General features: G+C 41.1%; 1 protein-coding gene across 1 annotated transcript in view; it reads left to right on the top strand.

Annotated features, from left to right (window-relative positions):
- alg13 (ALG13 UDP-N-acetylglucosaminyltransferase subunit) overlaps positions 1 to 13,724 on the top strand; it is an 84,744-nt gene that overhangs the window by 25,346 nt on the left and 45,674 nt on the right. Inside the window, exons 8-11 of the mRNA XM_068046981.1 lie at positions 2,331 to 2,467; positions 4,668 to 4,776; positions 6,287 to 6,351; positions 12,836 to 12,936. Coding sequence (XP_067903082.1) covers positions 2,331 to 2,467; positions 4,668 to 4,776; positions 6,287 to 6,351; positions 12,836 to 12,936 — 412 coding nt within the window. The remainder of the gene's footprint in view (positions 1 to 2,330; positions 2,468 to 4,667; positions 4,777 to 6,286; positions 6,352 to 12,835; positions 12,937 to 13,724) is intronic.

Here is a 13,724-nt window from a genome sequence, read left to right on the forward strand (position 1 = left end):
TATATTGTAAGAGATTGCATAAACTAGGTTTGTGTTCCCTGGCATCCAGAGGGTTTAAGAGGTGATTAAATTGAAGTTCTTGGGGTTTTAAAAGGAATTGATAGGCTGGATAAAGAAACTTTCTCCACTAGTGGGGGAGTCTAGGAGGACATAACCTTAAAATCAGTCAGGCTGATCAGGAGAGAAGTTGGAAAACACTTCTTCACAAACGATGGCAAAGATTTATTGTGAGGGGAATTGAATACGACCAGGAGTAGGCTGCTCGGCCCTTTTGAGCCATCTGAAGTACTGTGTACAATTTTGGTCTCCTTATTTAAGGAAGGATGTAAATACATTGGAAGCAGTTCAGAGAAGGTTCACTAGACTAATACCTGGGTTGGACAGGCTAGGCTTGTATCCGCTGGAGTTTAGAAGAATAAGAGGCGATTATATGAAATGTATAAGATCCTGAGGGGTCTTGACAGAGTGAATGTGGAAAGGATGTTTCTTTTTGTGGGAGAATCTAGAACTAGGGGTCACTGTTTAAAAATAAGGTGTTGCCCATTTAAGATGGAGATGAGGAAATTTTTTTGAGGGTTGAGAGTCTTTGGAACACTCAAAAGGTGGTGGAAACAGAGTCTTTGAACATTTTTAAGGCAGAAGTAGATAGATTTCTGATCAGCAAGAGAGTGAAAGGTTGTCGGGGGTAGGCTGGAGTGAGGTTACAATCAGATCAGTCATGATCTTGTTGAATGGCAGAGCAGGTTTGAGGGGCCGAGTGGCGGCGGCCTCATTCATATGTTCGTCTTTGGGGAACCTTCTGCAAAAAAGCAGTACTTGCTAGCTCAATTAATAATTTTAAATCTGGGATTGGTAAGATTTTTGCTTGCTAAAAGTATTAATGAATATGGAGCCAGACAGGTGGATGGAGTTAGGATACAGATCAACCATGATCTCAGTGAATGGTGGAACAGGTTTGAGGGGCTGAATGTCCCACTTCTATTCCTATATTACTGCAAGTAGAAACAAAGGGGATCTGAGACTTTGGGTAATATACTAATAAACTAGCTGTTTAACTATAGACTATTTGGTAGCTTGTCTTCATAATCGGTAAGCATTTTATATCTGCTGGAAGTTTTTTGATCTCTTTTTTTGACTGCATCATTTAGAATAAAGCAAAGTCTAACCCTTAAAAAGGGCAATGTAACTTGTAGCAGCAGAAGCTGCAGCTCTGGCAGAGAATTCTGCCAAAAGTGGAAACTAAAAAAGCAGAATTCAGAGGCGTTTGTCCACATCCAGCATGGTGATCTGTTAAAGTGGAGTAGCGTAGCCGATGTTGTATTAGTTATTACTGAAAGATGAGTTGTATCAATTTGAACTAAATGAACCTGATTATACTGTTGCATTATAAATAGAATTTTTTCATCAATTATTTACAAGAAGTCCATAACTGAGTATATAAAATATTGAGCAAATTTTTTTTTAATCAGTAGCAGATTATTAACATGAAACATTTAAATTCAGACTAGAGCTCTTTTTATAAGCCAATTTGATCTGGTTGCATGTTTTTAAATTGAGTCATATTTTATAATTATTCTTGTATGTTGAAGCTTCTAAAAAGTTTGAGAATCATAGAATGGTTACAGTACAGAAGGAGGCCATTTCGCCTGTCATGTCCGTTCCTGCTTTCTGCAAGAGCAACTCCTAGTCCCACTCGCCCACCTTTTCACCACAGTCCTGTAATTTTTTTCTTATTATCCAATTCTCTTTTTTGAAGGCCTCAATTTGAATCTGCCTCCACCACACTCCGGCAGTGCATTCCAGATCCTAACCACTCGTTGCGTTTTTTAAAAAAGGTTTAACAGACTTGTATCAGTGATGGGAATATTTAGTGAGAAAATAAATATTTAATTGAATTTGGGATCACAACACACTACTTAAAACTGAAGGTGAGTTGTGGAGGTTCAAGTGGAATCACTTATGATGCTACTTGTCAGCTTATAGAACAATATTTCCACCAATTTGAGCAAATAGGTTGTGGATATCATTCTTCAATCAGCCAATGCAGCTTTGGTTTTAAGTCAGCTATTTTTGTATTGAGCTTTTAAGGTGACTATTTTGCTTTTCAAAAAGTTGTATTTGCCTCCTACTTTAGGAAGAATGACATAGAAAGTAGTGATCAAGAGAGCTCACCAGAGGAGAAAATGGCAAAATCTGGAGCAGAAGAAATAAAGGTATCGAGGTTTCATTTAAAAGTTTGTCGTGAAAGGAGTTTGGGAAAGTTAATAGATTTAACATTCTGAAAAGATGTCAAGGAATAAAGGTTAATTCCAAGATTGTATTTTTCTTAGGCTATTTGAACTGGCATGTGTCTGAAGAGAATACCTTGTGGTTAGCAATCAATACAGAGCAAGAAAAAACTTGTCTTAACATGATCCTTTCACGTCAGAATGTCCCAAAGCACGTCACAGCCTGTGAATTATTTTTAGTATTGTCACTGTGCAGTAGGCTAATGTAGCTAACTTGTGCAGCGAGGACCCACAAACAGACTGGTTGGCAATTATTTCTTTGCTTTTCATGATTGTGGGATAAAGGTTCGCTATTCCTCATAGTGCCATTGGACCTTTTTACTGTCTTTCTCCCCTTCTTCACCCCCCCCCTCCCCCCCCCATCTCACCCAACTGAAGGGACAGATGAGGTCTGTTTCATGGCTCAACTGAAAAAAGCACCTTTGATAGTGTAGAACTCCCTTCGATGCTGCACTGAAGTGTCAGCTTAGGTTGAGTGCCACGATCTCTGGAGTGAGACTTGAACCCAAATCCTTTTGACTTTGACAAGAATGTTACCAATGAGACAAAGCTGATGCCGAACTGCTCATTCATCAATCAGCTCCATGTAAACAAAAGTAATCCATACAAATGGGACTGCACAGGGAACCAGAAGATGTCAAAGTTTTTTGCAGGCAAAGATATGAAAAGAATGAGTAGAAATGGCCCAGCAGGCACATCGGTGCTTACCTGATCTGTTAACCAGTGCACTCTTATATACCATCCTCTCATTGCTGCTAATGCTAACACCTGAGTCATCAAAATAAGAGCGTTGGGGGAGGGTGGTGGCGGCGGCAAGCACATAAAGAAAAATTGAGAAATATCTCTGGGTAAATTCCTTTACAACATTCCAAATCAATGAAGCATGCTTCAGGAGACCATGGTTATCTATGATGCAATGCTAGATATGCAGTGTCCCAAGTAACCATATCTTCAAATAATGACAAACCTTTATCTAAAATAGAATAAGTACTATGAGCACCTTTCCAGGATTTAGCTGTTTCATATCCCTTTCTGGCTTGTCACTGAATTGCCCAAATATGTTGTGTGCTCAAGTTCTGCAGTGGGGCTTGAACCCACAACCGTCAAATGACCAAGCTGATGGTAGGCTTTACTCTGGTTTTGCATAAAACTTTGTATAGTATCCCTTGCCAATGTTTCTTGTCCCAAACATGTATTGCAGGACTGAACTCACCAAGTACCTTGTAGGGTATTGCATAATGGGATTATTAGATGCTGTAACTATTCTTATCCAGTGCTAATGACAGTTCTTCTATGTATTTATTTCCTCTTGTGCTGTTGAAGTGTTTTAATATCTTCACTGTAGACTTTGAATCTCCCAGCAGTAAGTACTACAGAAGCTAAAATGTTTAAAGTTCTTTTCTTTAATTGTTAATCAATAGTTTACTTTTGTTCAAATAATGGTTTATCTTCCACTCCATTGTGTGCACCCAGCTTCCATTCTGAACCTTAAACTAAAACTTCAAGTTCAGTTGCCACAGTGTTTCCCTGGTTTGCAGTACATTTTTGTGAAAAGATTTTGCTCCAGCCATGTTCTGAAACATATCCTGTCACTATAGCATTGTTGATTTTTGAAAAACTATCTTCAATCTGTTCAGCCACAGTTACTTGTGTCATGTATGCATGTCAAAACGTTTGACTGTTATCGGCGCTTGCTGTGGTTCAAAGTATGTTTTGACTTGATCTCTAGTATGTGGACAAGTAATTAAGGTTCACTGCACCTTTTTTAATAACTAATGCTTTATGATGAAATAATTACCATCTTTGCTAATGTTATGCTTAGCTGAAGTAACAGATTCCTTTTTGGGGATTTAGAGTTTTATTAAAAATAAAAGTTGAGGGTGGAACGGCTATGTTTCTATTTAGAATAGACCAACATTGTATTTTGTTTGGAAGCCATATGTAAAATGGGGAAAGTTCTACATGAACATTTTCGTAACATTCCATTTTAATTTTTGGCTTCAGGCCTATATTCTTGATTGATTTACCTATATAAATTTTTGACTGCTTTTCCCAGTCAGTCTGTACTGATCTCTGTTAGGTTGTTTTTTTAAAAACCTTTCAGTGTTTTGAGTAAACAAGATGAGTTATGGTGCATGACTACCTCGGCTATGGTGGAAATAATCCAATTTCATTTTCAACCTCTTAATGAATTTCTATTATATCACTCGGTCAAAATGCAGAGGCATCCAGTATGGAAAATTCTGAACTGTTAGGAATAAGAGTTATGATTGCATGTTAGATTTTATTCTTGTATCTATACACCTTATTCAAAGCATTTATTGTCACCAGTTGGAATTTTTTTTTGGTTCTAGCATTGAATTGATTTCTGTATTCCAGACTCCGGATGGCCCATCAAAGATGCCATTTCCCTTCAAGGTGTTGAAGGCATTGGATTCAGAAATTTATCGCAATGTGGAGTTTGATGTCTGGCTCGATAGCAGGAAAGGTATAAGCCACATATAGTGATGCCATATTTTCTTGGTTTTGGGGAGGATAGAGAAGATGCATGTAAACTTAGCCAAAGGCTTAAAGGTATTTAAATAATTCAGCATAGCTGTTTGTAACATGGAAAGAGCAATGGTAGCAAGATCCTGTTTGATGCTAGATTTACTGAAATAGTTTTAAAATGCTAATGAAGGACTACAGTCAACCGATATCTGACTTCTGATAGCCATGCTAGAATCCACAAAATAGTGTCTGTCTAGTCAGACTAGAAATCCACTGCTGTTGGTTAGCTAACCAGCATTTGATTTTGTGGGAATAAATGACCATTGTGTACTCTAATAAATCTCTCTCTCACTCTCTTTTGCACTTGGGCTCTTTGCGCTGCCTGAACTGTGTATTCCTGTTTTTTTACCTATTGATAACTCCTTGTATCATATCAGAAACTAAAATAATTTTAGTTGCTTTTCTTTTGGTTGATGGATTTTAGCTTCAAATATACACCTAGATTTATTGCTGAAGAAAAAGACATGTTACCAAAGCTTTTCGTCTTGCACTCATCAGGACTGATGCAAGAATGCCAAATTTCAAACAATCTCAACAATTTATACCATGGAAGAAAAAGGTGGTGATTGTTTGGCAAGTCAAGTCTTGCTGAGGAGTTGCCATGGAGAAAGCTATAGGCTTCCCAAACTTCCGGGTAATTCAATAAAGGCACAAAACTTGATCATATTCTTTTTGTTCGCAGAGAATACGTCTCTGCTAATGTATGTATGTCACTTCTAGTGAGTGTAAATCGGCCATGTTAAGAGCTTGACTGATTATCTTAAATTGGTTTAATGTAGCTGTTAGCGCACTCAGGATTGTTCAAGTGCTGCCGAATCACATCCAACAGTAAACGTTTTACTTTGGGATTTGCAAGTGATGGCTGGTTGAGTATGGTCAGTACTCTGCTTATTACGAACAGCCGAAGGAACATGTTTGATTTGATCAGCCAGTCGTTGGGATGTAGAGCCTACGTACCTGGCATCGCACAGGCACTGAATTCATACACATTTTCCACTAATAAGATGCAGTCCAAAAAGAGATTCTGCCTACAGCGCAATTGAACAACACCATGTAATGAAAATGTTCAAGCCTTGCACCTTTTTTGAATTACGCGGAAGCTTGGGCAGCCTATAGTTAGTTCCCTGTTGCTTTCTCCATGGCATGCCTCAGTCAGTGTTGACTTGCCAACCAATCAGCATCCTTTTTCTCCTGTAGCATAATTTGGTGTGATAATTTGAAATTTGGCATTCTTGTGTTTATCCTGATAAATACAGGGCAAAAAGCTTTGGCAACATGGCTCTTGCTTCACCAATATTCAAGTTCTGTACTACCAAGTGACTTTCTGCACCTAGATTCATTCATGCGCTTTTTTTTTGGTGAGGGTATCGGGTAAACGTCTCATGCCAAGTGACTTACAAGGTTTGTGTTGCATTTTTCAAGACGTCAAGGTTTTATTCTTGTTACAGAGCAGCAAAAGGTGGATTATATGGTGGTTTCTGGAAGGCAGTACTGTTTAGGGGACAAATGTCAGGTGAGTTACTATAGGGAATTGAGTACTATGTTTAGCAATGTTAGAGTTTAATATATTTAAATAAATGATATTTTAATTGGTAGAAAGTTTCTGAAGATTTTGTGGAAAAGAATTCATGCCTGGCCACCATTTTTCTGAAGCTATTGGTGGCTATGGTTGTCCAGAACTTGTCTGTCCCTAGTTTTATTCTATGTTAGTGACAGTCAATGCTATAATGTATGAATCACAGAATCGTTAGTGCAGAAGGAGGCCGGAGGCCATTCAGCCCATGTCCGCACTGGCCCTCTGAAAGAGCAATTCCTTCAGTTCCATTCCCATGCCTTCTCCCCATAACTCTGCACATTCTTCCTTTTTCATATAACTGTCTAATTCCCTTTTCAATGCTTCAATTCAACCTGCCTCCACTACACACTCAGGCAGTGCATTCCAGACCTTAACCACTCGCTGCGTGAAAAAGTTTTTCCTCGTGGCACTTTTGCTTTTCTGACCAAATACTTTTAAATCTGAGCCCTCTTGTCCTTTCACGAGTGGGAACAGTTTCTCTATATCTGCGCTCTCCAGACCCCTCATGATTTTGAATACCTCTATCAAATCACCTTTCAGCCTTTCCTTCAAGGAAAACGGTCCTAACTTCTCCAATCTATCTTCATAACTGAAATTGCTCATCCCGGGAACCATTCTCCTGTATCTTTTCTGTACTCTCTCTCCAATGCCCTCAGGTCCTTCCTAAAGTGCGGCGCCCAAAACTGGACACAGTGCTCCAGCTGAGGACAAACTAGTGTCTTATACAAGTTAAGCATAACTTCCTTGCTCTTGTACTCTATGCCTCTGTTAATAAAACCCAGGATACTGTATGCTTTATTAACTGCACTCTCAACTTGTCCTGCCAGCTTCAATGACTTATGCACATATACGCCTAGGTCCCTCTGCTCCTGCACGCCCTTTAGAATTGTACCCTTTATTTTATATTGCCTCTCCATGTTCTTCCTTCCAAAATAAATCACTTCACATTTCTCCACATTGAACTTCATCTGCCACCTGTCTGCCCATTCCACCAACTTGTCTGTCCTTTTGAAGTTCCACACTATCCTCCTCACAGTTCACAATGCTTCCAAGTTTCGTATCATCTGCAACCTTTGAAATTATGCCTTGTACACCAAGGTCTAGGCCATTAATATATATCAGGAAAAGCAAGGGTCCCAACACTGATCACTGGGAACTCCACCACAAAGCTTCCTCCAGCCCAATAAACAGCCATTAACCACTACTTTGTTTCCTGTCATTCAGCCAATTTTGTATCCATGTTGTTACCGTCCCTTTTATTCCATGAGCTGCAAATTTGTTGTGTGGCACTGTATCCAGTGCCTTTTGAAAGTTCATGGACACCAGATTAACAGCATTGCCCTCATCAACTCTCTCTGTTACCACCTCAAAAAAAAAAACTCCAAGTTAGTTAAACATGATTTTCCCATAAGAAATCTGTGCTGACTTTCCTTAATTGCATTTGTCCATGTGACTATTGATTTTGTCCCAAATTATTTTTTTTCTAGATGTTTTCCCACCACTGAAGTTAAACTGACTGGTCTCTAATTGCTGGGCTTATCTTTACACCCTTGTTCAAAAAAAAAAAGGGTGTAACGTTTGCAATTCTCCAGTCCTCTGACACCACCCCTGAGTCTAAGGAAGACTGAAAAATTATGGCCAGTGCCTCTGCAGTTTCCACCCTCACCTCTCAGTATCCTAGTATGCATCTCATCAGGACCTGGTGTTTTATCCACTTTAGGTACAGAGAGCCTATTGAATACTTCCTCTTTATCAATTTTAAACCACTCTTGTCTGACTTGCCTCCTCTTTCAACATTGCTTGGGTTGCACCTTCCTTGGTTAAGACAGATGCAAAGTATTCATTTAATACCTCAGCTATGCGCTCTGCCTCCATGTGTAAATCCCCTTTCCGGTCCCTAATAAGCCCCATTCCTCCTTTTTCCACCCTTTTTACTATTTATACGCCTATAGAAAACTTTGGGATTTCCTTTAATGCTAGCTGCCAGTCTCTCTCGCTCTCTCTTTGCTTCTCTTATTTGTTTTTTCACTTTCCCTCTGGACCTTCTCCATTCAGCCTGGTTCTCAATAGTATTTTCTACCTGGCATCTGTCATAAGCAACTTTCTCTTCTTCACCTTAATCTCTACCTCTTTTGTCATCCAGGGGGCTCCGGTTTGGTTTGCCCTACCTTTCCCTGTTGGGGGAACACACCTTGACTGTGCCCGAACTATCTCTTCTTTGAAGGTAGCCCATTGTTCATTGGTTTTCCTGCCAGCTTTTGGATCCAATTTATTCGCCCTCAGCTCCATTCTTACGCAATTGAAGTTTGCCTTCCCCCAGTTAATCTTACTGTGGATTGCACTTTGTTCTTTTCCATAGTCAGCCTAAACCTTATGATATAATGATCACTATCCCCTAAATGCTCTCCTACTGATACTTGTCCCACCTCATTCCCAAGAACCAGGTCTAGCAGTAGCTCCTTTCTCATTGGGCTTGCAACACACTGTTGTAGAAGATTTTCCTGAACACACTCTAGGAATTCTTGACCCTCACTGCCCTTTACTATTCTCCCAGTCTTTGTTTGGATAAATCAAGTCTCCCATTATAACTACCCTATAATTTTTGCACCTTTTTTGTAATTTCCTTCAAATTTGTTCCTCCACATCCTTCCTGCTAGCTGGTGGCCTATAGATAACACTGTGCAATGTAACAGCACCTTTTTTTGTTCCTTGTCGCTAGCCAAATTGATTCTGTGTTCGACCCCTCTGGAATGTCCTCTTTCTCCAGCACTGCAAACCTCTCCTTAATCAATAGTATCACCTCTTTCCCCCATTTTTCCCTTTCCTATCTTTCCTGAACATCTTGTATCCAGGAATATTTAACACCCAGTCCTGCCCTCCTTTGAGCCAGGTCTCTGTTATAGCCACAACATCATATTTTCACATAGCAATCTGTGTCTGTACCTCACCAGTCTTATTAACCACACTCTGTGCATTCACATACATTCACATTAACCCTGATTCAGACTTTATTACTTCCTCCCTTACTCTGACCCCACCTAATAACTTACTATTCCCTACTCTCGTGCTATCTAACTCTGCCAGTATTCTGTGCACCTTTTGTATTCCTCTGATATTTTGCTCCTGGTTCCCGCACCCCTGACAAGTTACCAGTTTTGCTTCTGTCCAATCTGAGCTCCCTCTCAGGTCTCCATCCCCCTGACAATTTAGTTTAAACCCTCCCCAACAGCACTAGCAAATCTCCCTGCACGGATATTCATCCCAGTCCTGTTATGATGCAACCTGTCCAACTTGTACATGTCCCACCTGCCCCAGAACTGATCCCAATGTCTCAGAAATCTGATGCCCTGCCTCCTACACCAGTTCTCCAACCACGTGTTCAATCGCTCAATTCTCCTATTCCTATGCTTACTTGCACGTGGGACTGGGCGTAATCCTGAGATTACTGCTTTTGAGATCCTGCTTTTTAATCTCCTTCCTAGCTCCCTAAAATCTGCTTTCAGGACCTCGTCCCCCTTCTTACCCATGTCATTGGTACCAATATGGACCATGACCTCTGGCTGTTTACCCTCCCCCAGAAGAATGTCCTGCAGCCGCTCTGATATCCTTGACCCTGGCGCCAGGGAAGCAACATACCATCTTGGAGTCACGTTTACTGCCACAGAAACGCCTGTCTGTTCCCCAACTAATGAATCCCCTATCACTACTGCCCTTCCACTCTTCATCCTTCCCTCCTGTCCAGCTGAGCCACCTATAGTGCCACAAACTTGGCTTTGACTGCACTCCTCTGAGGAACCATCACCCTCAGCAGTATCCAAAATGGAAAATCGATTAGCGAGTGAGATCATATCGGGACTCCTGCACTACCTGCCTGGTTCTCTTGGACTGCTGGTAGTCACCCATTCCCTATCTGCCTGCAGTGTGACCACCCGCCTAAATGTGCTATCCACGTAGTCCTCCACCTGACTCCAGCCGCCGCTCGAGTTCCGAAACTGGAGCTCAAGCTTCTGCAGTCGGTGACCCTTCCTGCAGATGTGTTTGTTTAGGACACATGGTGTGTCCATGACTTCCCACATGCTATAAGCTGTATGTTCCACTCGGCAGAACTGCCCTGCCATTACCTTAACTTTACAGATTATTTATGATAAGTAGAATAGCTTACCAGTTACTCACCAACCAGCTCTTTTCACTGCACCGAAGCAAGAACCAAAGACTGAAGAGTTAAAGACAAAAAATGGAGCACCTCCTTCTCGCCACCAACCCCCACCCCACTCCCCATTCACTGAACTCTGCACTCCTGCACTCACCAAACTTGAATCTCCACACTCAGCTTGCAATCTGCACGCCATTTTGAATGTGACATTAACTGACTTTTTTTTGTGCAAAGAACAGTACAGCACAGGAACAGGCCATTCGGCCCTCCAAGCCTGCGCTGATCTTGATGCCTGCCTAAGCTAAAACCTTCGCTTCCGGGGACCATATCCCTCTATTCCCATCCTATTCATGTATTTGTTAAGATGCCTCTTAAACTTCGCTATCGTACCTGCTTCCACCACCTCCCCTGGCAGCAAGTTCCAGGCACTCACCACCCTCTGTGTAAAGAACTTGCCTCGCACATCCCCTCTAAACTTTGCCCCTCACACCTTAAACCTATGTCCCCTAGTAACTGACTCTTCCACCCTGGGAAAAAGCTTCTGACTATCCACTCTGTTCATGCCGCTCATAACTTTGTAGACCTCTATCATGTCGCCCCTCCACCTCCGTCGTTCCAGTGAAAACAATCCGAGTTTAGCCAACCTCTCCTCATAGCTAATGCCCTCCAGACCAGGCAACATCCTGGTAAACCTCTTCTGTACCCCCTCCAAAGCCTCCACGTCCTTCTGGTAGTGTGGCGACCAGAATTGCACGCAATATTCTAAGTGTGGCCTAACTAAGGTTCTGTACTGCTGCAACATGACTTGCCAATTTTTATACTCTATGCCCCGACCGATGAAGGCACGCATGCCGTATGCCGCCTTGACTACCTTATCCACCTGCGTTGCCACTTTCAGTGACCTGCGGACCTGTACGCACGGATCTCTTTGCCTGTCAATACTCCTAAGGGTTCTGCCATTTACTGTATACTTCCCATCTGCATTAGACCTTCCAAAATGCATTACCTCGCATTTGTCCGGATTAAACTCCATCTGCCATTTCTCCGCCCAAGTCTCCAACCGATCTATATCCTGCTGTATCCTCTGACAATCCTCATCACTATCCGCAACTCCACCAACCTTTGTGTCGTCCGCAAACTTACTAATCAGCCCAGCTACATTTTCCTCCAAATAATTTATATATACTACAAACAGCAAAGGTCCCAGCACTGATCCCTGCGGAACACCACTAGTCACAGCCCTCCATTCAGAAAAGCACCCTTCCACTGCTTCCCTCTGTCTTCTATGACTCAGCCAGTTCTGTATCCATCTTGCCAGCTCACCTCTGATCCCATGTGACTTCACCTTTTGTACCAGTCTGCCATGAGGGACCTTGTCAAAGGCGTTACTGAAGTCCGTATCGACAACATCCACTGCCCTTCCTTCATCAATCATCTTCGTCACTTCCTCAAAAAACTCAATCAAGTTAGTGAGACACAACCTCACCTTCACAAAACCATGCTGCCTCTCGCTAATAAGTTGTAAAAGAAAGAACTTGTATTTACATAACTCCTTCATGCTCTTTGGGCATCCCAAGGAATTGCTCACGAATAGCTTTTTGAACTGTTTTTTGCAGGCAAATGTAGCAGTTGCTTTGTATACAGCTCAGTCCCACAAAAGGCAGCTAAGAGAAATGACCAGCTAATCCGTGCAAATGAGGGAGGCAGGAATAGTTTTGAAATAGCAGATGAACCACCGGCACTGAACTTTTTTGAAATGTACAAGTTTGAAAGCCTTCCTTTTGATGTGGGACGGCTACCAGATCTTTTACATTTCCACTTCAAGTTGCATGGTTGCCGTGGTTACTTCTCCCTTGAGTGAAATAGAGTACTCCTTGCATGCGTGTTTGTGCGCAGCTCCAGTTTTTAATCACCACCTTTTAAAAGAATAATTTTTAAATGAGATTGGGGAGGTGAGCAGGGAATAGAAATGGGAAATTGTCATAATTGGATAAATTTGGCTTCAGAAGTTAAAAGAACCATTATAACTTCTATATTCTGCCTTACATACAGTTCTAGTTTTACATTTGGCAATTTCTTTGTCTTTTATTCTGCTCCTGCATGCCTGTTAAAAACTGATTGGTTAAGAAGCTGTAAGAAACATGTAACAGTTGCTTCCAGTTATTTTTACATCTTATTCTTTGAAATAAGCCAAATGAATCCAGTTACATGATTTGTACTTCAACATCAGGGACCTTCTGACTAACAAGTATCGCTCGCTCTCTACAGGTGAAACTTGAGCAAGGAGGGAAATACTACAATGCTCATATACAAGAAGCAGGACAAGATGGCAACTCGGTGACCGTCTTCATAGAAGAGCTAGCCGAAAAGTTAGTTTCCCATATCTTTTCACTGCAGAAATTATGCTGTTAAGTACAGATGCTGAACCACTAAAACATTGACAGTTATAATGTCACCTAGTTAATGCAATAATAGTAAGTAGAAGAAACCTTTTTTTGTTTATCCTCATAGAGGGTAGGGGCAAATTAGTTTAATATTTGTTTAAATTGAGCACCATCTCTTCATTCTGGGAGCAGGAAATATAATTGGAGTTGTACCAAATTATAAATCTTCAGCACTGTAAAAGTGAAACTGCCAGATTAGTTGCCAAAACAACTGATTACAAGCCTACAATGTTTCTCAATTACTTGTGAAAAATGTACAGTTAATGGCAATATTAATATGGTAAAGCATGGTGTGAAGTTAAAATGAAGCACAGTGAAACAAGTGTAATTGTTTCAACAAAATTGTTTGAAGCCAACCTGGTATAAAGTATTTGAAGTTAATGGCACTAATGTGAAGCAATTGGTTTTCAAAAATGAGTTCTATAAAAGCTAGTCCCAACTTAACTCAACATAGAATCATTAGAAAGTTTACGGCACAGAAAGAGGCCACTTAGCCCATCATGTCTACCCCAGCTGAAAAATGAGCCACCCGGCCTCATCACACCTTCCAGCATTTGGTTCGTAGCCAAACAGGTTACGGCACTTGAGGTGCATATTCACACACCTTTTAAGTGAATTGAGGGTTTCTGTCTCTGCTACCCTTTTAGGCAGTGAATTTCAGATCCCCACCACCGTCTGGGTGAAAAAGCTTTTCCTTTATCTTCCCTCTAATC

The sequence above is a fragment of the Heterodontus francisci genome, chromosome 15 (assembly GCF_036365525.1).
Source record: "Heterodontus francisci isolate sHetFra1 chromosome 15, sHetFra1.hap1, whole genome shotgun sequence".
Classification (NCBI taxonomy): Eukaryota; Metazoa; Chordata; class Chondrichthyes; order Heterodontiformes; family Heterodontidae; genus Heterodontus; species Heterodontus francisci.